Raw genomic sequence first — 24805 nt, 5'->3', positions numbered from 1 at the left:
GTAACCCAAGTGCAGCACTCAGCACTTGGTCTTGCTGAACCTCTTCAGTCCACCTATCCAGCCTGTGTAAAGCCTTCCCACAGAGTCTAATGCATTATCAACCTGTGTTGGAATCAGAGTGGTTTGAGTTGGAAGTGGTCTTTCAAGGTCATCTAGTCCAACCCCACTGTAGTCAGCAGGAACATCTTCAACCAGAGCATGTTGCTCAGGGAGGCCCCAACCTGACTTGCAATAGTTTCATGGATGGGTGTCCAGGATTTGGCTGGAACACAGCCAGGACAGGCAGCTGAACCAGCTAATTGGTATCTGCAACCGTGCTGATGTCATGCCCATGATACAAGGGAAGGGCTGCCTGGGCCAAAAGGGGATGGGATTTGGACTTCAGACTGACCTGGACGATTCCTGTTTCTGTTTGCCCTCTGTTCTTCAGCTCCCGGGCTTCTGTCCTTCCTTCTTCTCTGGCTCTGCCTTGCTTGCTTGTTCTGTGCTCCCTGCAAAATCTGGCACCTGATCTGCGTTACTGCATCAAACTCTCCTTTTCTCAACCCACAGGGCTTTGTGTTTTTCTTTTCCTCCCAATTCTACTTCCCATTTCTGCCAGGGGATGTGTGTGGGACTTCCACAAGAGTGACTGTGTTGGACCTCTGCTGCCAGCTGACTCAAAACCATACCAATGGGCCATCTACCACCTCTCTGAGCAACCTGGGCCAGGATTTTGTCACCTCCAGTGTAAAAAAAAAAAAGGTCTTCATTACATCTAGTCTGAATTTTCTTCTTTTAGTTTCAAACCATCAACCCTTTGTCCTGTCATAACAGGCTCTGCTAAAAGCTTTGTCCCTATCTTTTTTATAAGCACCTTTAACTGATGAAAGGCAATAAGAGAGATGATAAGGAAAGAAGAGTATTACTTTTTAAGCCAAAAAATGTTGTTGTGCTTTTATTGACATCACTTTTCTGCACAATTCCAGGCAGCTGTATTTAGTAAACATTACAAAAAGAGTTAAAAAATAATATTAACCTGGAGCAATCTGGGACCATACCCAGATCATGGAAGTATTTGTACCAATGGCAAGACTTAAGAGTTGATTTTGCTCTCTGTCCAGGTTTCTCAAGCAGTGGATCAGTCTTTCAGTGCTATATTAGCTGTGATGAGATGACACATTTCTGTTCAGAACTGAAGAAGGGACCAACATAACTCAAGGCAGAAACCAGAAGTGCTATAGAACACATTGTCCTTGAGTCAATACTGTGTGCTGTTTTGTTGTTATTCTCTTTGTACAACTCTTTTATTCAGAAGGAAGATGCTTATTTCCTTTAATCTTTCATAATTTGTGTCAGCAATGTGCCCTTGTGGCCAAGGCTAATGGTTTCCTGGAGTGCACTCAGAAAAATGTGGAGAGCAGGTTGAGGGAGGTTCTCTTCCTCTCTGCTCTACTCTAGTGAGGCCACATCTGGAGTACTTGTCTGGGCTCCCCATTTCAAGAGAGAATGGGATGTACTGGAGAGAGACTGGAGAGTTGCTGAGGCAACTGGAGCATCTCTCTGATGAGGAAAGGCTAAGAGACCTGGGGCTGTTTAGCCTGGAAAAAAAAGCTGAGAAGTAATGTTCTCAATAATGGTCAATAGCTAAAGGGTGGGGCCATCCAAGAGGATGGGGCCAAACTATTTTCAGTGATGCCCAGTGAGAGGATAAGGGGCAAGTGGTGCTAATCGAAACCAGAAGATTCCATCTGAACATGATGAAATATTTCTTTGCTGTAAGGGTGCCAGAGCCCTCGAGGAGGCTGCCTGGAGAGGTTGTGGAGTCTCCTTCTCTGGAAACACTCCAAACCTGTGTAGACATTGCAATCCTGGGCAACCTGCTCTGGGTGACCCTGCTTTAGTAGGGCATTGGAGTAGATGGTCTCCAGAGGTACCTTCCAACCCCTACTATACTGAGATGCTGTGCTCCTCTGCAAGAACAACTCTTTAAATACAGTCTTCTTACTTTACTGGAGGTACTTACTGAAAACCACTTGGCAAAAAAAAAAAAAAACAAATGCATTCCAAAAGGTCTGTGCAAAAGGGAGAGCTCCAGAAAATCTGTTCAAAATTATTACTTGATTCTGTAAGATCCTCAGGGAAAATGCTTTCACTTCACCTCACTTCTCAGAAGTCAACTTACTCCTCGTTGATTTGCATCAGACTCGAGAGGAGATCCAGTCTCTGGCAGCCAAAGAGGGCTTTGGCAAGCTTCCCAACCGTGGCGCCTTTGGAGCCCTCCCGCATCACCCACTTGAGTAGCATTTGGTACACTTTCTCTTTCAGTCCATCTCGCTCATAGTCGTGGTCGATTTCATCGATCTCGGGATCACAGAAGCCCAGTTTGCGGGCACAGTGCTTCCACTGCTTAGCCAGATTCTCCCTCACCAGATTGAGATGCTTCTCGGTCAGGACAGTGCTATTGTCTGCGGGCAGAAAAAGAGGGTAAGGACAGGGCATTGCTTCATGTTCCTTCTGCTCCTTTCACTATCTCACCATAACTATTCAGTGTCCTCCCCCAGCTATTTATTGCTAATACCTGGAGATGGAATTTCCATGGTAGAGTCAGAAGTGGGTTTCATAGAGAGAATGATGCTAGGCTAGAACCTCCCAGCCAGAACATGTGTGTCCACAGGTCAGTTACTGACCTACTTTTTGATTTAAGGCTGTCACAGTTTGTCACTTAAACAGCTTCACAGTTTGTCACTTAAACAGCTTCAACACAGAAAAGCTCCCTCCTGGAGTTCTAGGTCTATATGATGTTTTATATCCCAGGACACTGTGAATTCTTCACTTAGGAACACAGGAATAGTTTAATCCAGTACTGACCAACAAAACCTAATTAAATTTCAGTTGATCCCCAAATGCAGTGGTGATGGCCCAAAGCCTGTCAGTGTTTAAGAAACATTTGGACAATGCTCTTAGGTTTATTAGTGCCTTTGAGGTGCTGGATTCATGAGTTCCTTCTAGCTCAGGATAGTCTATGGTTTAAACTACAAGGATAGTCTATGGTTTAAACTACAAGTCAGGTGAGAACCATCAATCCTGACCTTGCATATACTAACTTGAGTGGTGTCATTCCTCTTGTTTTTGATGCATATACATCTATATTTGTGTCTGGTATCTCATGAGGTCATGGCATTGAGTTGCACAAGGTGAGTTTTAGGCTGGATATTAGAAGAAACTTCCTCACTGAAAGGGTTTTCAAACACTGTAACAGGCACTAGAACCAGGAAGGTGGCTGAATTACCATCCTTGGAAGTGCTTAAAAGACAGAGATATGGTGCTGGGGGAGGTGATTTAGCACCAGTCTTGGTAGAATTAGATAATGGCTGGACTTGATCTTAAATGATTCTGTGATTCTCTAACTCTACAAGGCTACAGGACAAGTAATGGTCATGGTATCACAGAAAAGGATTAGCACAAGGCCTCCTCCGTTTTACACACTGAAAAATGTAGTAGGAAAGGACCAAAAAAGTTATTTCTTGACTATCAGAGTGTGCTAGTTTGAAGCAGGGTAGAATGTTTTGGTGAGAAGAACTAGATTATAGGCTGTGAAAGGGAAACAATGGTGATGCCCACTTCCCTCAGAAGTCTCGCTGAGGAGTTCGGGAAGAAGAAATGAAAACATTAGATAACACTCTCACATTCTGTCTCACTCTGCCTTGGGCTGCTGACAGAGCTGCATCTCCCTAACCTCACCTTCCATTTGGCCTAACCCACTTTGCTTTTTAACCTCTTGGCCGAACCTCCATTCTTCCTTGGGACTGGGGTAAGGTTGAGAGGGGCAGGGGGAAGGTGCAGGGGTGGTTGAGAGCTCCTCCTGGGGACTCAGGTTTCTGGGAGGGGAGTTGTGTTTCTGTATTGCCTTTTACCTCCCTGCTGCTTTCTTACAATCTAAAGCAAATGACTTTCAGGTAAATACATGGGGAGAATAGAGCAAAAGTAGGAAGATGTTTCTTTTACCAAATACACCCAGTGCTTCATAATGCATGTACGGTACTTCCGTGGCAACAGGAGAAGTGCTGATGTGTTGGTTCGGATCTTCAAACTTCATGTGATTGTAGGATCCGATCTGAATTCCAGAACTGTTGCTTATGTTGTACTTGATTGAGTCTTCTGTATAAGGGAATTAAATAAAGCTTTAGGAACAACGGCCTATGATCCAATATGTCAAGTAAGATGAGGAGGAGGAAAGGAGGAAGAAAGTTCTGCTTACAAAAGGAGTGACTAAATGCTTTTTGTATTTGATGTAGAAGTAGCCATTTACTGGCAACTGGGAGCACATTTTCTTTAGGCAGTGTGACATAACTGTACTGTGGTGAAAGCCCATCCTCTTCCATTCTGTGGCAGTGCCACAACCAAGTCTTAGATGCTGGCACTCACTAGATGTTCCCTGTGCTTTAGGAACGTGTGGCAGCAGCCTCACTTTTCACCAACTAACAGCTTCAGCTGGTCAATCTTTACTGGAAAACAGTCTTTGTTTAAATCTTAAAGCCTTACTTCTGCCTCTCAGCTTTACTTCTCATAGATACTTTCTGGAGTAAAGGAGGCTTAAGGGTGACCTTCTCTCTATCTCAAAGGAAGCTGGAATGGGTGTCAGTCTCTTCTCCCAAGTGGCAAGTGATAGGATGAGAGGCAATGGCCTCCGGTTGCACCAGGAGAGGTTTAGGTTGGAGACAACTGAGGAAATGTTCTCTGGATGATTGGGTAGTGAGGCAGATTGTGAACTGGTTGAAAGAAAGAAGTCAGAGAGTTGTGGTCAATAAGACAGAGACTAGTTGTAGGCCTGTATCTAGTGGAGCCCCTCAGGGGTCAGTACTGGGACCAGGACTATTCAATATATTCATCAACGACCTGGATGAGGGAACAGAGAGCACTGTCAGCAAGTTTGCTGATGACACAAAACTGGGTGCAGTGTCTCACTGACTAAAAGATGTTGTCCTTCACCCATCAAAAGCATCTATTCAACAATGTGTACAGGTCCTGCTAGAGATAGGAATTAGTTTTACATGCTGGTAACTTCAGCTCTGGTTAGAGGTACTGGGCAATAACATAAATTATTTCAAGGTCCTGAAGGTTTTTGCTTTACTGCAATGTGTTGGCTACAAGGAGAGATGAAGGCTACAGCACTTACCTGTGTTTACCCTTGGTGCAGCAGAATAACATGAAAAAGTACCCCTTGAGAAAGACAGAGATTCCTTGTTACCTAAAATAAGGGAAGGGGGGAGGAAGATAAATGCCAGAAGTATTATGTAAACAGAGACAAACATATTGAAAGATGGCTGCCACATTTGTAGCAGCAGGAGTGCACTTGGTGCTCTTGACTACTGTGCTGGTTTGAGGCTAATTGGAATATTTTAATGAGAAGAATTAAATTATAAGCTGAGAAAAGAAAACAGTGGTGAAGTCTACTTCACTTGTAGGTTTGCCGAGATGTACAAAAGCAAGGACACAAACACAGATAAGAGAGTCTGCCTGTTGGAGTCTGTCAGTGTCTGTGTTTTCTCCCTGGGCTTCTGTTGTTCTGCTTGGATCTGTGTAACCCAACTAATCATTCTGCTTTTAATTCCCCTTGCTGATCCTCCCAACTCACCTTGCACGTAAGGCAGATCCTGGGATAAGAGTAGGGGTTGGAAAGAGTCCCCCCTCCTGGGGACTCTGGTTTCTGGGAGAAGTATTGTGTTTCTATATTATCTTTAACTTGCATATTTCTGTATACAAATATTTGTAACATATTGCAAATACCTGCTTGTATGTTGTGCTAAGCTGTGAATGTAAGCTTCATTCCCTAACTTCCAGCCAGTTGAGTCTAGCCTGGGTGAATTCATTGTGTGTGAGGAGCAGGTAACTCCCAAACCATCACAACTACAAAGACAGAAGGGTTTTTTTTAACTAATAGGATGGTATCTCCTTGAAGAACTCTGCCTAAAGCAGTGACCTCACTGTGACTTTGCAGTGACTAAGGGCCTTTACCAGCTTTGGATCCCAGCGAGGGCAGTGGGCTCACCCTGGCTGGGTAGATGTAATTGTGGGATCATGGTGTAGTTATGGACTGAGCTGGTGAAAAACACCAAAGCACCAAACATGCTGAGACAGGTGGTGGTTTGTGTTGGCACACTGTTTGTGACCTGCTCCAGGAAAAGCACAGGACATCACTGCATCTTCTGCTGGTGGCAGTAATGTCTGACAAAGGTGGAAATGCCAACCCAGGGCAGCAACTGAATTAGTTTTCCATGGATGATCTCTTCAACTCATAATGGGGTAGCAAGAGTGACCAGGTTATGGTCACCCAACAATGGAAGAGCTGCAGTGCAGCTCATCTGCTTCACAGCCTGCTTACTGCCACACTCTTGCAAGCAGCCTCCTTCTAGTAACTGACTTCTTTCCTCAAACAGAAGGTCTGACTTTATCAGTAGTGCTGACAGTTCTAATCTCTGCCTGCTGACATGGCTGCTGTCAGAGCCACTGCACCAAATAAACTCCCATAAACAACTAATCACAGCCTCTGCATAAATAACTTCCCAGAGTAACACCTCTGTGGCACTCTGCCTGTAAACTGCTGGCACCCCTGATTTCCTGTGAGATGATCCAGAAAAGAACACTGTACTAAAAATACCCAGCCCTTAGTAGGCACAGGCTAATGGATCTCAACTAGCTCTAGTTTGTTTATTCATAGATTCACAGAGTACGAGGTTGGAAGGGACCTCAACGATCATCCAGTCCAACCTTTCAGGGTAAGAAGATAGATTACACAAGATGGCCCAGCACCCTATCAAGCTGGGCCTTGAAACTGCCTAAAATAAGGGAATCCACCACCTCTAATCTTTAATAGTTTGAATGGTCAAAAATGTTTTTCTGGCAGCCAGCCTGAATCTCCCCAGTAGAAACTTGTGCCCATTACCCCTTTTCTTTACCATCTGACTCTGTCAAAAGGGAGCCTGCCTCCTCATGATAGCCACCCTTTGTGTACTTGTATGTAATTATGACTCCCCTTAGCCTTCCCCTCTCAAGGCTGACCAAACCTAGTTCTCTTAGCCTCCTTCCATATGACAGGCCTTTCAGTCTTCTGATCATTCTTGTGTCTCTCCTCTGGACCCTTTCCAGCCTGTCTGCATCCTTCTTGTATACTGGGGACCAAGCTGTACACAGCACTCAAGGTGCAGCCTGACCAGGGCTGAGCAGAGTGGGAGAATGACATCTTTATCTCTGCTTGTGATACCCTTAGGAATGCAACTCAGCAACCTGTTGGCTTTCTTTGCCACTGCAGAACACTGTAGTTCCTAAAAGTCACATCTTGTAGGTCTCCAGTTACCATTTCTTTTACTTCTTGCCAATATTCACTGGTATCCTCCTTGTCTTCATACCCTTCACCCCACAGCTGACTGATAGATTCTCCTCATCAACTTCAGGCTAAGTTCTCTGGAGAAAACATTTAGGAGCCTCAGCTCCTTGTTGGCTCCCTCTCAGCTTGCTTCAAGTCAAGCTAAAAGCACCCATCTATTTTTGAAAATGCTATATATCTTTCTGCACAAGCTGAACTTATGGCATGAATGTTAAGTTATCACAGAATCATTTAGGCTGGAAAAGACTTTTAAGATCAACAACCCCAACCATTAACCTAGAATGGCCAGGTCACCAAAAAACCATGTCCCTCAGCACCACATCTACATGGCCTTTAAATTCCTCCAGCAGTGGGGACTCCATCATTTTCTTGGGCAGCCTGTTTCAGGGCTTGACAACCTTTTCGGGCAAGAAATTTTTCATAATCTCAAATCTAAACCTTCCCTGGCACAACGTCTTGGCAACCTAGGCAGAGGAATTAGGTTATTGAAGGTGCCAAGTTCTCCTCTGCTTTCCTAAAATGACTGCTAGCAGCTCTTGGGTTTGGTATCTGCTGTCTGCAATGACTTGGCTGTTAGGTGAAGAGTCACACATTGGGTCTTATGCTCCTCTATGACACTGATACTTCACAAATGGTTCACTTGAATTTAACAACCCAAAATAAGTGAAAGGACAGCAATGAAGTCAATGCTAGAGTGGTTTAGTGACCTGAATTAACTTCAGCTAAACAACAAGACCTTCATTAAATCAGTTTATCTTAGCAACCTGGTCTAGTCGGAGGCATTCCTGCCCATGGTGGGGAGTTGGAACCAGCTGGTCTTCAAGGACCCTGCTAACTGAGACCATTCTATGATATTCTACATCACAGATCAGCTGTTAGCAATAGAATCATAGAATCAACCAGGTTGGAAGAGACCTCCAAGATCATCCAGTCCAACCTAGTACCCAGCCCTAGCCACTCAACCAGACCATGGCACTAAGTGCCTCATCCAGACTTTTCCTGAACACCTCCAGGGATGGTGCCTCCACCACCTCCCTGGGCAGCCCATTCCAATGCCAATCACTCTCTCTGCCAACAACTTCCTCCTAACATCCAGCCTATACTTTTCCCAGCACAACGTGAGACAATAAGCAGGTTGTTGCTATGGAAGCTACAAAACTCTCTTGGCTGCTTCATATTTAGAGCACAAGTGTGTCTTCAGAAGCACAGGCACCGGGGGAGGAGCAATCTCACCTGTATCTGCATCTGCATTCTTTGGATATCTGTTTGCACTGGTCTGTGCCGGCTGGTTTGGGGCAGATTCAGGCACAGGAGGTTTAGTTAGGCTGAAGGTGCTGGCTGAAGCCAATCCATAGAGGCTCTCAGTGTTTCCTGTTAGCAGACTGTTGGGGTTTAAGCTATAGAGAAGATCCACATTTCCTCGCTTTGGTTTTGTGTCTGGCAGCGCAAGAAAACACAGGTTAGTGTTTGACCCTGCTTTTTCAGCTCGGGGATACAGTTCACTCCACTGAGGAGCTGGAGATGACTTTGCAAAGGGATCGTGGGAAACCCTTCTCCTCCTTTCTATCTCTTGCATTTCAGGGGTGTACATGACGGGCAGGGCTGCTTTATCCATCCAGCTCCCAGACGCGTGGTAGTTCAGTTCACGCTGCAGCTTTTGTTCTAGGTTGTCGGCAGGGAGGAAGGAGGTCTCGCAGCTCTCCACAGGCTGGTTTTCAAGGGAGGCAGGCAGCAGGGCATCATTAACCTGACTGGCTGTGGGACCTGCAGAGCTGTGCAGAGAATTGGGTTGATCTGAAAGGAAAGAAAATGAAATAATTCTGAATGTCATAGAATCAACCAGGTTAGAAGAGACCTCCAAGATCAGCCAGTCCAACCTATCCCCCAGCCCTAGCCAGTCAACCAGACCATGGCACCAAGTGCCTCATCCAGGCTTTTCTTGAACACCTCAGGGGACGGTGGCTCCACCACCTCCCTGGGCAGCCCATTCCAATGCTAATCACTCTCTCTGGCAAGAACTTCCTCCTAACATCCAGCCTAGACCTCCCCCAGCACAACTTGAGACTGTGTCCCCTTGTTCTGTTGCTGGTTGCCTGGCAGAAGAGGCCAACCCCACCTGGCTACAGCCTCCCTTCAGGTAGTTGTAGACAGCAATGAGGTCACCCCTGAGTCTCCTCTTCTCCAGGCTAAACAACCCCAGTTCCCTCAGCCTCTCCTCACGGGGTTTGTGTTCCAGGGCCCTCACCAGCTTTGTTGCCCTTCTCTGGACACGTTCCAGCACCTCAACATCTCTCTTGAACTGAGGGGTCCAGAACTGGACACAGTACTCAAGGTGTGGCCTGACCAGTGCTGAGTGCAGGGGAAGAACAACCTCCCTTGTCCTACTGGCCACACTGTTCCTGATGCCAAGTGTATGTAGCTTATTGTCATGACACTAGAATCTACTAATCACTTTCAATATCATAATAATACCTAAAAGTGGAAATGATATTGTTACATCCAGCATAAGCTGTGGTTTATTTTGCAGAATGTCTTCAGTGAGAAGTATGACAGATTTTTATCTAAGAAGCAGAGGCTGATTTAAACTATCAGTGTCAAAATCTGACTTCATCAAGCAATGTCAGAACTTACAGCATTGCTTTTTACTTACCTTGCTTTTCAATCTTTATCAATGATTGGCAAGGGGATTGAGGGCTTCCTCAGTCAGTTTGCAGATGACACTAAGTTGGGATGGAGTGCTGATCTGCTTGAGGGTAGGAGGCTCTACAGAGGGACCTGGACAAGCTGAATTGATGGGCTGAGGGCAGTGGGATGATGTTCAACAAGGCCAAGTGGCAGGTCCTGCACTTGAGTCACAACGATCACGTGAATGCTCCAGGCTAGAGGAAGAGTGGCTAGAAACTGTATGGTGGAAAATTGTCTATGGGTGTTGGTCAGCAGCAGCTGAAAACGAGCCAGCAGTGTACCCAAGTGGCCAAGGTGGTCAACAGCAAGCATCCTCACTTGTGTGAGCAACTGTGGCTAGCAGGATCAGGGAAGTGATTGTCCTCCCATATTGGACACTTGGAATATCGTGTTAAGCTTTAGAGCCCTCGCCACAAGAAAGACATTGAGGTGGCCCAGAGAAGGGCAATGAGCCTGGTGAAAGGTCTGGAGAACAGGTCTGGTGAGGAATGGCTGAGGGAACTGGGGTTGTTTAGTCTGGAGAAAAGGAGGCTGAGGGGAGACCACCTCCTTGTCTGCAACTCCCTGAAGTGAGGTTGAAGTAAGGTGGAGGTCAGACTCTTAAGTTACAAATGCTAGGACAAGAGGAAATGGCCTATGTTGCACTCTGAGGTTTAGATTCAAAATGAGGAACAATTTCTTCCCTAAAAATCTTGCCAAGCCCCGGAAAAGGCTGCCCAGGGAAGTAGTGGAGGCCCCATCCTTAGAGGGATTTAAAAGATGTGTCAATGTGGTGCTGAGGAACATGGTTTAGTGGTGACATGGCAGTGCTGCACTAATGATTTGACTTGATGATCTGAAAGTTCTTTTGCAGTTATATTTATGTGTCCCAGTTGTTTTCAGAGCATTCACAAGAAAGGCTGGAGCAAGAAAAAGGAAAGCCATTGTGAAATTAAAGCCTATAGACCAAGCAGCTGGCATGACTAAAAGTATGGGAAGATCAAGTAAGAAAATTAATTACCAAAGGAAGCCCTCTAAAAACTAATATGAAACTTTCCAGCATGGGAGAGGAAAGCAGAGGAGTGCAAAATGAGATGGGTTCAGACTGTAGATTGTGGAAAACTCAGTTCTGTACATGTGGCTTTGGGGAGCAAATTTAATCTTTTCAGTGCTTAGAATTCTCTCTTACTTGCTGAACCACTGAATCTCTTCATAGCTCCTTAATGGCAAGATGACTTACTTTGTACATGTACACAACTTCATCACTGGCAGAAGACACAAAATAATGATGGGCTAGTGACTCACCTACTTGACCATTACTGACATGCTCTGCCACAGCATCTAGCTGAAGGGACTCCATCCTACCCAGCATTTCATTTGTCTCAGGCCACATTTTCTGCACACAAGAGAGAACAATTGATCAAACTTTCATTTCCACATCTGGAGACTTGATGGTCAGAGGAAGTATTTTAAAGATGACTGTAAATGAGTGGTTTCACAAAGGAAGTTGGTTTTCTTAGTTAAAGTAACTGTTTGTCTGTATTTCTGAGCCTCACTTCACTGCAAAGCTGAACCCCTAATGCCTGGAGTTCTCAGCAGTAGCTGGCACTACTACTGAAGTAAATAGATAAAATCATCAGCCCCTTGTTCAACAGGTTTTTCTTCTCTTACTTTCTCCAATGAAACAATTCTGTCACACTCTACAAACCCACAGCTAGAAAAGTAAGACAAAATAGGTTTGGACACTAGGAAAAACATTTTGAAGTTTCCCTGTTGTTATTGCTGCAGAGCAGCTTTCTGGTCTCAAGCAGGTTGGGACTCCTCAGACACAGCCTGAATGCAGGATAAAAATCACCAAGAATCAGTATTCCAGCATGGTGGAAGGAACCTCTAGAAATGATGTAATCCAACCCCCTTGCTAAAGCAGGGTCACCCACAGCAGGTCAGCTGGGATTGCAATGTCTGGGTGGGTTTGAAATCTCTCCAGAGAAGGAGACTCCATGACCCCTCTGGAGAGCCTGCTCTGGCACCATGACAGGAAAGAAGGTTCTTCTTTCAGATGAAACCTTCTGGCTTCCAGTTTGTGCTCACTGCCCCTTCTCCTGTCTGTGGGCACCATTGGAAAGAGTTTGTCCCCATGGTAGCCTTTTGCAAAGTATTAGAATCAGAGTGTCCACTGGGTCAGAATATTCCCTGGCAGACCTCATGAATGATGAGAGAGGAGTTGGTAGCTCACAGCTTTGTGCAATTGGGTTTTGAAAGTCTCCAGGTAAATGACTCAGAATCACTTAGGCTTGAAAAGACCTTTATGATCATTGAGTACAACCATTATCTAACTCTACCAAGTCTGGTGTTAAACCATGTCCCTCAGCACCATGTCTACATGACTTTTAAACCTCTCCAGGCATGAGGATTCAACCACTTCCCTGGGCAGTCTCTTCCAGTATGTGTGCTGCTTTCCTCTCACTTACAAATCCAACTATTTTATCACAGAAGAAAATCAGGTAGGTCAAGCAGGATCAGCCTCAAAGCAGCAGAATGTAGCCAGAACTGGGGTTGGGGAGAGGGGGTGCAGGGAGTCGTCACATTAAAATGCTTAGAAAATGACTCACTTTTAACTCCTTCAGATCTTCTTCAATATTTTGTCCTATATTTTGATAGTAAAATGGCTTGTATCTTTCACTGATTTCTGCAAAGAGAAAAGAACTGAGGGTAGTTTCCAGTGATTTATACTGTTAATAACAACTGAATAAAGACTTGCATGAAGTTAGAAACAGGGAAATTCTAAACACAACTGGAATCTGTTACTATGAATCATTTAGCCTTAATATAGTAACACAAACAGGATGATTTCCAGGGATTTTCATTGCTGTATTGATTTTGGGGGTGAAAGCTCTCTATGATCAAGAGCTGTCAACACCTTTCTGACTGTCCAAAAGATAGTTTGCTTCCTTTTAAGAAGTAAGATAAACATCCAGCTTGATAACTGGCTATCCCATCTCTGCTAAAGCTGGAATTACTGAAATCATCTTTGCATGGGTAAAACCCAGCTCAAGCTTAAAGTTAATCCAGCAGCTTCTGCTGGTCAAATATGGAAGTAGTAGGTGGGTTCCTCCTAGCATACAAATTGTCTCTGCCTAGTTTAGTGTGAGGCTGTTGCAGATGAAGCTCTTGGTAAGCCTGTCTAAATCCAAACCTCCATTTCCTGTTACATGTAGGTTGTTTGGTTTTGTGTTTTTGTGTGAGATTGGGTTTTTTTGAGGGAGTTTGGTTTGACCTTTTTTTGGCACTTCTCACTGAGAGGAGAGAAAGAATTTTGATTGATCTGCTGGGTGCTCTTCTATCCAGAGTGTTCAGTCAAGACTTTTACAGCCTGCAAGGTTTTGGGATCTGACCACCAAAAGGATGATTAGAGGCTGTTGCACTGCTTGTGGAAGGCTAAACTGAGCCAGCTTTCAAAGCTAGCTTTGAGAGGGTATTTTTTCAGTCAGACCCATGTTATTCCATGTCCCTTGTTGTTAGCTTTTATGTGAGTTACAGCAGGAAGATGAGGCTGTGCTGAAAACATCAGCAGGTATGAACTGTCATGGCTCATTCCACTCCCTAGTACTCCCTGAATCTGTAAACATTGGACCAGATGTCATTTTCAGTCAGGATACAGGAAGCCTACTTTACTGGGTATGTGAGTTGATCCTTCTGTTTTGAAAGCAAAACCACTGTATTTTAAGATGGAAACATTGAAGCTTGTTTTGCTGCACTACAAACTACAGAGAGACATGTCCCAGAGAGCCCCAAAGTGATACATAACCTGCAAAAGTTGGCCGCTTCTCTGGCTCCTGCTCCCAGCATTGCTTCATTAAGTCAATAATTTCCTCTGGACATTTATCAGTGATCTCCTTTATGTCTGGTCTGTTACCATTCATGATACCAAAGCAAATCTGGGCTTCGTTTATACCATCTGAAAAATAAACTCTTTTACTGTCATTCTGTAGGTAAAAGAAATAGGGAAGCAGCATCCTGTGTGCTTGTGCATGGCTGAAATAAGATCTCAAAGAAAAGGGACTAATTTCCAGCTACAAATCTCTCACTTTAGTAACTCACTTCTGTGAATCAGAGAGTTATTTGAAGATAAACAGATTTAGTTTTGTATGTAAGACATGCCCAGTGTGAGTAGAATCTTAGAATCATAGAATGCATTGGGTTGGAAAGGATTGTCCAACCTCCCCACAGTGATGAGCAGTGACATCTTTTAACTGGATCAGGCTGCTCAGGGCCACATCAAGTTTGACTTTGAATGTGTCCATGGATGTGGCCTCCACCATATCTCTGTGCAACCTATTCCAATATTTCACTACCCTCTTTGTGAAGAACTTCCTCCTTTTGTCTATCTTAAATCCAACCTACTTCAATTTAAAAGTATTGCCCCTTGTCCTGCTTCCACAAGTCCTTCTAAACAGTCCTTCCCCAGCCTGCCTCTAAGTCCCTTTCAGATGTTGAAATGTAGCTATAAGGTCTCCATAGAGCTTTCTCTTCTCCAGGCTGAACAACCTCAAGTCTGTCCTCCTGCCTTTGTAGGAGAGGTACTCCAGCCAAAGGGATCATCTTCATGGTCCTCCTTTGGACCCACTCCAGCAGGTCCATGCCCTTCCTGTGTTTTGGACTCCATAACTGAACACAGCACTCCAGGTGAGGTCTCACCAGAGCAGAGTGGAGTGGCAGAATCACCTCTCCACCTCTCCTGACCTTCTGGCCATGCTTCTTTCTTCTGATGCAGCCCAGGATGCAAATTGCCTTCTGGACTGGTAAAACTAAACCAACCTTTAACTAGTCTTAGGAAACAGTGGATACCAAAGTCTCCCTTTTGGCCTGTCTACAGTTTATCTTACTCTCTGCCACTGGTTATGCCCAGACTGTGTGGATGTGAATAGACTATGCTCATGCCTGCATTTTGATTTGGATGTTCTTATCCATGCTTAGATGTCAGGAGTGATGCTGTTAATGCCTAACAGATGCTGGTTTTAAACACAGGCAATTTAACAGATAACTCTTAATTTTCTAACTTTAAATGCTTAACTTTTGTAACTTGATTTTGTGACAGAGACCTTCTGGAAGTAACTTACATTCATATGGTTCCTTGTTAGCAAAAATTGCCCAGATCACTATGCCAAAGCTGTAAACATCTGACTTCTCCACAGGTTTTACATTAAGACAACGTAAATGCTCAGGGGCCATATAGAAAAGAGTCCCAGCATTGTTCTGGCACATGCTCCTGATCTGCTTCTGTCTGACAGTCTCTTCTTGAGTCAGACGGCTCCAATTCTTGAAGGAGGCAACTCCAAGATCTGCAATCTGAAGAGTGAACCACATCAGAGGTAGTGTTGTGACAAGGAGAAGATAGGTCATGCAGCACTCAGTTTTATAATGAGCAGCTGGTAATAATGGATCTAAAAATGCAACTGTGAGAAAGGAAAACAAACTATTGGTCTTTGGTGGTGTTTTAATCCCCAAATAAACTGTCTGGGGATGATCAGGCTGAATCTTTGTTATTCACTTAACCCCATTTGGAATAACTGCACAATGTAAAGAGGAAGTAAGTTTGGGTTTGCTCAGTTCAAGATCTGCTTGCACTGATCGTAGCAGACCAAGAAGAAGCCAAAATTCAAACCTAGAAGTAATGAGATGGGCAGATATTCCCCCTCTCTCACTACTCTTTCCATGAGGATTCCATTTCACAGAAATTCCTTCTATCTAAACTGATGTGATGTGTATGGCAAAGAGATATAGAAAAGGAGTAGAAAGAGTTAAAGCAGAGATACCTGGGTACTGTGCGCTTGACTGAAAGCTAAGGGCTGGTGGTGAAGAAAGTAACAGGCTTATAAACCATTCTTTCAAGTAGTCTCCTGTTGCCTTTGTGGTTTTTTTTAAGCTGCTGGCTGTCATTTAGAAGTGATGACTAAGGGATAAAAGAGGGACACAAAAGAGGAAAAGATGAGAGGCAAAAGAATGAAAGGAATAAAAAGGAAGACAAAGGCAGGAGGAGAAATTACAGCAATAAAGGGCAAAGACATGATCTGTAAGACATTCTATTTTGCTCCAGTCTTTGTTTTTCCTTTCTAGCTGTTTTGTGACTTCTAGTTCATTGACTCTCAATAATATTAGCAACTCTTTCTAACACCCTTAGTGATATTTTTTAATGTTGAGAGTATATTTTGCAGATCTCAGGCCACCACCCTTCACTGTTCTACTACTAAGGCTTTGTCAGTGATAGCTCACTAGACAACAAAGGAGTTCATTTACCACTGAGCAATACTAATCGATACAGCTTAACTGGGTTCCTCAACCCTAAGCACAAGCTTTCTCCACTGACATTCTAATGAGTACCTTAATGTGGAAGTCTGTGTCCACAAGAATGTTTTCTGGTTTCAGGTCTCTGTGTACAAAGCCTTGCTCATGCAGATAAAGCATTCCTTCCGTGATCTCCAGCACAAAACGCCCCTTCACCGACAAAGGCAGGCAGAGCTAAGGCAAACACAAAATACCATCCTTTAAAAATTGCTACAACCATCAAATTAAAAGGCAGTCTTGAGAAAACATTTCCTTGGTCCCAAGAATGTAAAATCATAAAGTTTGGAAGACAGCTTTAAGATCATCAAGTCCAGGCACTGCCAGGTCACAACTAAACTTTGTCCTTCAGCATCACATATACACAGCTTTTAAATCCCTCCAGAGGTGGGAACTGCACTGCCCTGAGCAGCTTGTTCCAGGGCTTGTTAATCACAGAATGGTAGATGTTGGAAGGGAACTCCAGGGATCATCGAGTCCAATCCCCCTGCCAAGGCAGGATCCCCTAAGGTAGTTCGCACAGGAACGCATCCAGGTGGGTGTTGAAAGTCTCCAGAGAAGGAGACTCCACAACCTCTCTGGGCAGCCTGTTCCAGTGCTCCACTACCCTTATCTTAAAGAAGTGTCTCCTCATGTTGAGGTGGAACCTCCTGTGTTCTACCTTATACCTGTTGTTCCTTGCCCTGTCACTAGGCACCACTGAAAAGAGACCATCATCTTCATCTTGACACCCACCCCCTCAGATATTTATAGACCTTGGTCAGATCCCCTCTCAGCCTTCTCTTCTCAAGCCTAAACAGCCTCAGTTCTCTCAGTCTTTGTTCACAGGAGAGGTGTTCAGGTTCTGCAGTCATCCTTATAGTTCTTTCCTTTTGGGAAATACATTTTTCCTAATGTCCAACCTAAACTTTCCTTAGTGCAGCTTGAAGCTATTTCCTCTCCTCTTGTCACTTTCAGAGAGTTGTAGAGAGTGGGGAGGTCTCCCCTCAGCCTCCTTTTCTCCAGACTAAACAACTCCAGTTCTCTTAGCTGCTCCTTACAGTATCTGTTCTCCAGACCCTTCACCCACTTCGTTGCCCTTCTCCAAACACAGAGTATTTCTGCTCAGGTCATAGTCAAGAAGAATAAGGGCCTTCCTGGATCTAGATCTTTGCACTGAAGTAATTCCAGTTGCCTCACATTTACAAAAGCTTCTTCTGTAGCAAATTCTCCACATCTCGCTCTCTACAAGCACTCCTGTAACTTTTGACTCTGCAACTGTTGTCTGGCCCCCTAGCAAAGTCATAGCTGTCCTCTGCTGCCTCTAGAGAAGCTGGGCTGCCACACAGAAAAGAGAATGAGAAACTGAAGACTCTGTCCTCTGGAGATGGCACAAACATCCTGTCCCTTTCAAGCATCTTGTCGACCTTAAGAAACATCAAGGCATGAAGCAAGTCACTGCTCACTTTCTGTAGCACTTTCATCATGTTCCCCCGGTCCACATACTCCATCACAAGTGAGTAGTTTCCATCTTCCAAAATAATACCTAGTAGCTTGACCACACGATCGTGCTGCAGTTTGTGCATAATCTTGCCTTCTTCCAGGAGGGAATCGTTGTATCTGCAAACCAGAAATGACAGTGAACTCAGGCATCAGGCTAGAAAGAACACAGGTTGGAAAATGCTGCTGATTCATAATGAAAGACATGGCCAAAACCACCAACATCCCTGGAGCCACTATGAGATGAACTGTACTTGGAGCTGGTTTAGAACTGGTACAGCTTAACTCATGCCAGGTTATGTTCTCTCAGTCTCAGATGCCTAGCACAGACTGGCTGCTCAGCAGAATATCAAGGCCTGCTCTTCAGGAAGTGCACAAGCATTTATTTTGGAGGTGCACTGTTGGTTGTGCACATCCAAGTCTCTGAGCTGAGATGGGACAGGGTTGGGCTGACAGACCCTCTGGACAAGGAGGATCAAGACACATTCTACTCCCTCTGGTCCAGGAAACTCTTCAGGTCTCTTTCCCAAAGGTTCACATTCAAAATGGATTTATCACAAGGGATCCATCCACATACTGGATGGTCATAACATTTACTGATGCTTATTGGTTTGAGATGAATTAAAAGCCTAACAAGCAATAGGAGTAGAGGAAAGAGGCTCAAGTTGTACCAAGGGAGGTTTAGGTAGGACATTAGGAATTATTTCTTCCCCAAAAGCATTGTCAGGTTGTCCAGGGAAGTGGAGGGGCACCCATCCCTGCAGTGACTGAAATACCATGTAGCTGTGCTGAGGGTCCTGTGGTGCTGGTTTAATGGTGATGTGGCAGTACTGGGTAAATGGTTGGACTCAATCATCTTGAAGGCCTCTTCCAACCAAAATGATTGTATCATTCTTTACCTGAGCCTCAGGCATGGTCACAGGTATACAACTCGGAGCTCACCAATGGTATTAAAGCACAGTACCCATAAACAGTCTTCTCTTTACTGTTGCTCCTGTTCTAGTCATTAGGCAAAAGGCTGTAAGAAAATCTTGAGACCATGCTGTTTGATGATGCTTTCCTGCCCTGTGATTGAATAGGGAACTGCTCTCTCCTTCTGTCTTCCTCTAGAACTAGAAAAGAGAGTGGCTGTTTTGTTTGCAGTAGGCTCAGATGTAAATGTGTTTAAGATTTTTAGTACTTAGGTAGCCCCTGTAGTGAGAAAGTAAAAACACAACTCCAAAATTAAACCAGGCAGGGTTGTCCATGTTAGCTGTGTTACCCCAAGCGGTCAGTGCAGTTTGTAAGCTCCTAGCAGCTCCTAATTCACTTTCTACTAGCAAAAGAAAAGCTCAGTTAACTTATTTATTATAACCTGAACTCAAATAACTCAAACTGGGATTTTGTCTCTCCCTAGTGGATGACTCATGAGAGAGTTTTTGGACTGAGGTAGCAGAGCTGCTGTATGCCCTGAACCCACTGAAACCAGCAGCAAATTCCAGTGGGCTTCACTCAGCTTGCTTCTTCTGAAGGGAGTGAGGGTATTACACACATGGGGTTGGAGTCCTCCGGATAGCTCCTATGGTTTCACTCCTAGTGGACATCTGTAGCTGGACAACTGTATTTGAAAATGATCTGCAAGCCTGAAAATGCCTTGTGTCCCCTGAGCTCCTGCATTTCCTTAACTCTGCAAGTGTCTCCTTGACACTTAACAACTCAGAGTAGTGGTCACCTTGCAACTGGAGTCAGGAACTGCACTGGAATAGTGAGTTAGAATTAAAATGATAATCCCCAGCACAGATGCTACTCTTGTCCTGTTTTCCCCACATGCAGTATCTCTAGAATCCCAAAATCTTCAGTTATTACACTTTATTTAGACTTATCTCCATCGGGTTTAGAGAGTTCCTTAGTCTAAATGAAAGATAAAAAAACCCAAGACTGAGATCCACGACTTACTCAGTGCGCTTGGGTCCTGTGTACACTGTTTTTAACACCACATATCCATGTTTCTTGTGGAAGCACAAAGAAATTGTGCCAAATCCTCCAGCATCAAGTTGTTTTCTTTCAAGCAAATCCTGGGTGTTCATGTGGATATCTTCCAGTGACATGTTGGCAGCGTTTGGGGCTTGGTAATTAAAACCAAGTACCTTGGTGCTCCTGGACCAAAAAGGAGTAAAAAAGAAGTGTCATTATAAAGTATTTAGCTGTTCCACTAAATATGCATCTGAGGAAGGAGTGGGACACAAGTGCATGCTCTCATGGACCTTATGAGCAAAGGGCTCCAGTTGGAGACCAAAGATGTGTGGTTCTCACAGGAGCAGGCCTAAACATCTTGATGACTTAGACCTAAAGATCATGATTTAGACCTAATGATCACAATGATTTATCTTTTTAACCATTTGTTGTTACACGAAGTGGACACAGAACCATTTCTTCACCTGAGGATCTCACAGTGTTGTTAATAAACAGCTTAATCCAAACAATACACAGCAAATTGGTACTATCCCTACACTCCTCATGTGAAAAAAATGAAACCCAGAAGGTCAAGGGTCCCAAAGGCAGATAGTACCTGATGATTCTGACAGGTATCTCATTTTCTAAACTACTTAATCAGCCTACCAAGTGCTCAGATACTTCCATCATTCTAAGGTATCTTTTAGACATCCTTGCAAATTCAGATCTAAAAAGTTTGCTTAAAGCCTAAACCAACCAACCCTCTCTGGAGGGTGAAGCGACTCAGCTTCATCAGGAAACTGATTTTCACAGCCATCTGAACTGAAGGATGTAAATGCCAGGAAGGGCTGTGGGGTTCTAGAGTAATTTCTCCTCCTTATCTCACAAAGCAATTGTGAAGGTTTGCAACATGTTCTAAGTGCACCATAAGAAAAAGAGAGCTTGTGGGAGCCTATGAGGCTCTGGGAAGACATGCTAGCAGCTTTCCAGGATTTGAGGGGCTGGAGAGGGACATTTTATAAAGGCATGTAGTGACAGGATGAGAGGTGATGGCTTCAAACTGGAAGAAGCTTGATGGACTGGATGATCTTGGAGGTCTCTTCCAACCTGGTTGATTCTATGATTAGGCATTAAGAGAAAAGACCACTTATTTTGGTATGCTATTTAACATGAGGTGCTGGCCAACACCAGATGATGAAGAAAGTGAGGAGGGAAGTTTAAAGGCTCAAGTTCAATGCACTTTTACTGCTTTTCATTAAGCTACATGAGGATTCAAATGTGTCCTCAGTAATTATGCAATGCCAGTGCACACTTTATGTACCTATGCTTAAGGGAACAGATATTTTTATGTCCTGGTTTATCCTAAATTTACAGAAACCATATGTGCCTCTAGGGGTTAATTCGTGCTCCTTGAGGTAGTCCTCGGCTTGCTTTAACACCAGGGAATTACTGTACAGAACCCAGTGGAGGCTATAAAGATGCTAAGGAGACTGGAATGTCTCTGTGAGATGGAAAGACTCAGAGACCTAGGGCTGTTTAGCCTGGAGAAGAGCAGACTGAGAAAGGATCTTCTTGATGCTGCTCAACAGCTAAAGGGTGGGGGACAAGACGATGGGGCCAGACTCTTTCCAGTGGTGCCCAGAGATGGGGCGAGGGGCAATAGGCAGAAATTGGAAGCCAGGAGGTTCCATCTGAACAGGACTTAAAAATTCTTTCCTAGAGAGTACCAGAGCACTGGAGCAGGCTGCCCAGAGAGGTTGTGGAATCTTCTCCAGACAGACAGATTCCAAACCTGTCTGGACACTGCAATCTTGGGCAACCTGTTGTGAGTAGCCCTGCTTTAGCAGGGCACTAGATGATCTCCAGAGGTTCCTTCCAACCCCTACCATGCTGAGATTCTGGGATTATAAAGCATATTCTGAACACCTCTATTATGGTGGGTTTGTATTTAACAAGTGCCAACATGCATTATGGAAATTCTAAACACTGGTTGCTAGAACAGAGATATTTTTGCCCACTAATAAGTTTGAGGTCCCTTCAGAAAAGGACAAGTAGGTTTGTGGCATCTTTTTAATACCATGATTACCTTCTCCCTTCTAATATCCAAAGGGCACAAACTCCTAAGAATCATGATGGTCATTGGGTCATATTGGGCCTGACCACCACTTTGAAGCAGTTGGCTCTATTTTAATGACCTGTTGGTGACCTGATGCAAGTCTGGTGCATCCTGCACAGTTATGGAGGATTGCTGAGTGAATCAGCGTGGTCAGACAGGAGAAGGTTGTGCAGTAATTGCAGTCCTTTTGGTCTAATGATACTTTCACAGCACACAAGCTCTTGAGAGGTGTTACAAGGTATAACCAGAGAAAAAGATCACACCTGCAAGCACCAAAACTCATGGGTGCTTATTTATTGGTCAGGAACAGAAGGGAATGACTGCTGGTATTACCCATACAGGTCACAGGAGATAAATGGAAGGGGTCCCTGCAGCTAAAGATGAAGGGAAGGTTTAGGCTGGATATTAGGAAAGTTGTCTTCCTGAAAAGGTTGTCAAGTCCTGGAACAGGCTGTCCTGGGCAGTGGTGGAGTCCCTTATCCCTGGAGGGGTTTAAAAGCAGTGTAGATGTGGTGCTGAGGGGTGGGTTAACAGCTGGACTTGATCTTAAAGCTCTCTCCCAACGCAAATGATGTCATGATTCTATGTGTGGAAGATGTTTCAAAAGCTATCAGTGCATGAGGAGAGGCTGAGGGAGCTGGGATTGTTTAGCCTGGAGAAGCGGAGGCTCAGGGGTGACCTTATTGTTGTCTACAACTACCTGAGGGGTGGTTGTGGCCAGGAGGAGGTTGCTCTCTTCTCTCAGGTGGCCAGCACCAGAACAAGAGGACACAGCCTTAGGCTGCGCCAGGGGAAATTTAGGCTGGAGGTGAGGAGAAAGTTCTTCCCTGAGAGAGTCATTGGACACTGGAATGGGCTGCCCGGGGAGGTGCTGGAGTCGCCGTCCCTGGGGCACTTTAAGGCAAGGTTGGACGTGGCACTTGGTGCCATGGTCTAGCCTTGAGCTCTGTGGTAAAGGGTTGGACTCGATGATTTGTGAGGTCTCTTCCAACCCTGATGATACTGTGATACTATGATATGATTTCAGTTGCGTTGCTGTAACCATCACAGCCTCACGCCATCTAAACCTTTCCCTTCTGCTCAGATCTTCCAGGAGCTGTGAGGAGCTTCATTTTCTCTTTCTATCGGACATAGCGAAGCACAGAAGTGTGCCAGGCCAGTAGCCAGTTAGAGAGGGGATCCCGGGGGAAGGGGACTATGGAACACGAGTGAGAGGAGCAGAGGTTGTAAGCTTCAGCAGGAGCAGGAGGCGGGGTGCCGGGGAAAGGAGGGCTCCGGGCAGCGGCTCGCAGCAGCACGGCCGGGACGCACAGCTTGTTCTGCTGTAAGACAGGCTGCGGGGCAGAGGCGCCCGTTCTGCGCTGCCTTCCGGAGGAGGGCTCTCGCCGGGGCCTCCCGGTAAACTCCAGGCACTGGCTCGCCGGTAGATGCGGGAGGAGGAAGCTCTAGCCCGGGGTTTCTCCGGCCTAGTTCCTCGTTGACCAAGTCTGCGTTCTCCTACTCCGCCTCCCGGCGCTTCCTGCCTCTGATCCTGCTTCTCCCCGCCCGCCGCGATCCTATCGCAGCGCCGCGGGGATTTCCCTTGCGGCCGGGAGACCCTCCCCAGCACCGGTAACCTGGGAAAGGGAACGGGGTGTGCCGCAACGCCTCCGGGCCGCCTTGTCCCGGGGCCCCGCGGCCCAGCCTCGGGACCATGACCCGTCCCGCTCATCCCCGGCGCTTCGCAACACGGCGGCGGCGGTGATCCGCATCGACTCCGTCCCATGCCCCGTCCCGGTCCGCGGTGCCTTACCCTGGCCGCGGGCCGCTGTCCCCTGTCCTGCCGCCTGCCCTGTGAGAGCCCGGCTCGGTTCGACCCGATGCGCCCTGCCGCCGCGCCTGCTCGGAAGCGGAGGGAGGAAGCGGCCCGGGCTCAGCCGAGGGCACTGCGGAGATGCGAAGTGACTCGAGTGACGCCTGCCTCCACCGGGAAAATGCGTGAGTTGTCCCCGGGGGTGGTACTTGGCGCTTAGCAGCGCTGCTGCCTGCCTCCGCCTGCTGCAGAGCTGCCGGCGCTGAGAGTCGCAGCACCGTGGAGTGGTTGGGGTTGTAAAGGACTTTGACAGGTCTTCCCGTCCGGCCGCCTGCAGTGGGCAGCGCCATCTGCAGCTGCAGCAGGATGCTCACAGCCCGCTTCAGCCTGGCCTGAAACGCTTCCAGCTCCTCAGTGTGAAAAACACAGCCTTTTCCTTCTGTCCGGTCTGAATTTCCCTCTTGTAGTTTATCAACCATCACCCTTTGTACTGCCACAACAGGCCCTGCTAAAAACTCTGTCCGCATCTTTCTTGTCAGCCTCTTTAAGTACTGGAAGGCCACAAGGTCTCCCCAGAGCCTTCTCTTCTCTAGGCTGAGCATCCACAGCTTTCTCAGCCTGTCGTCACCGCAGAGGTGATTCAGCAAGATAATAATTGTTGTAATTGTCTCCAGCCTCCCTCCAACAGGTCCATGTCCCTTTTGTTCTGAAGACTCCAGAGCTGGGCCCTGCACTGCAGGTGGGGTCTAAGCAGAGGGGTCGAATCCCTCCCCTCGACCTGCTGCCCACGCTGCTGGAGATGCAGCCCAGGATTTGCTTGGCTTCTGGGCTGTGAGCACATGTTGTCAGCTCACATGCTTTTCATCCACCAGCGCCCAAGTCCCCAGGTTTCTCTCTATCCCTCCGATCCCCAGCCTGGATTGATACCCAGGGTTGCTCCAACTCAGGTGCAGAACCTTGCACCTGACCTTGTTGAACTTCATGAGGTTCCAGTGTGCCCACTCCTCCAGCTTGTCCAGGTCCCTCTGGATGGATCCTATCTCTCAGGCATGTTAACTGCACCACTCAGCTTGATGTTACCTGTCAAGTTAGTGAAGAAGGAAGGGGCCAGCTC

At 45.8% G+C, this 24805-nt stretch overlaps 1 protein-coding gene across 1 annotated transcript; it reads right to left on the bottom strand.

Moving 5' to 3' along the window:
* Positions 1–908: 908 nt before the first annotated feature.
* Positions 909–24208, bottom strand: RIPK1 (receptor interacting serine/threonine kinase 1). Its single transcript, XM_064161109.1, has 12 exons — positions 23692–24208; positions 19787–19987; positions 17818–17971; positions 16412–16549; positions 15151–15379; positions 13839–13988; positions 12643–12719; positions 11336–11426; positions 8600–9160; positions 5159–5230; positions 3988–4140; positions 909–2447 (listed from the first exon to the last, which is right to left on the bottom strand). Exons 1-12 carry the CDS (start codon positions 24168–24170, stop codon positions 2161–2163), a joined length of 2592 nt encoding a protein of 863 aa, XP_064017179.1. The 5' UTR covers positions 24171–24208; the 3' UTR covers positions 909–2160.
* Positions 24209–24805: the final 597 nt, after the last annotated feature.

The sequence above is a fragment of the Pogoniulus pusillus genome, chromosome 21 (assembly GCF_015220805.1).
Source record: "Pogoniulus pusillus isolate bPogPus1 chromosome 21, bPogPus1.pri, whole genome shotgun sequence".
Lineage (NCBI taxonomy): Eukaryota > Metazoa > Chordata > Aves > Piciformes > Lybiidae > Pogoniulus > Pogoniulus pusillus.
The sequence above is the reverse complement of the archived record's forward strand: the minus strand, read 5'-3'. Positions and strand labels throughout refer to the sequence as shown.

Coding starts and splice junctions, on each gene's coding strand:
- RIPK1 (XM_064161109.1), bottom strand. CDS start 24,170: ATGGTTGATAAACTACAAGAGGGAAATTCAGACCGGACAGAAGGAAAA. Junction 19,988..23,691: donor GACAGCGGCCCGCGGCCAGG/GTAAGGCACCGC, acceptor TTTTTGGTCCAG/GAGCACCAAGGTACTTGGTT. Junction 15,380..16,411: donor ACACAGACTTCCACATTAAG/GTACTCATTAGA, acceptor TTCACTCTTCAG/ATTGCAGATCTTGGAGTTGC.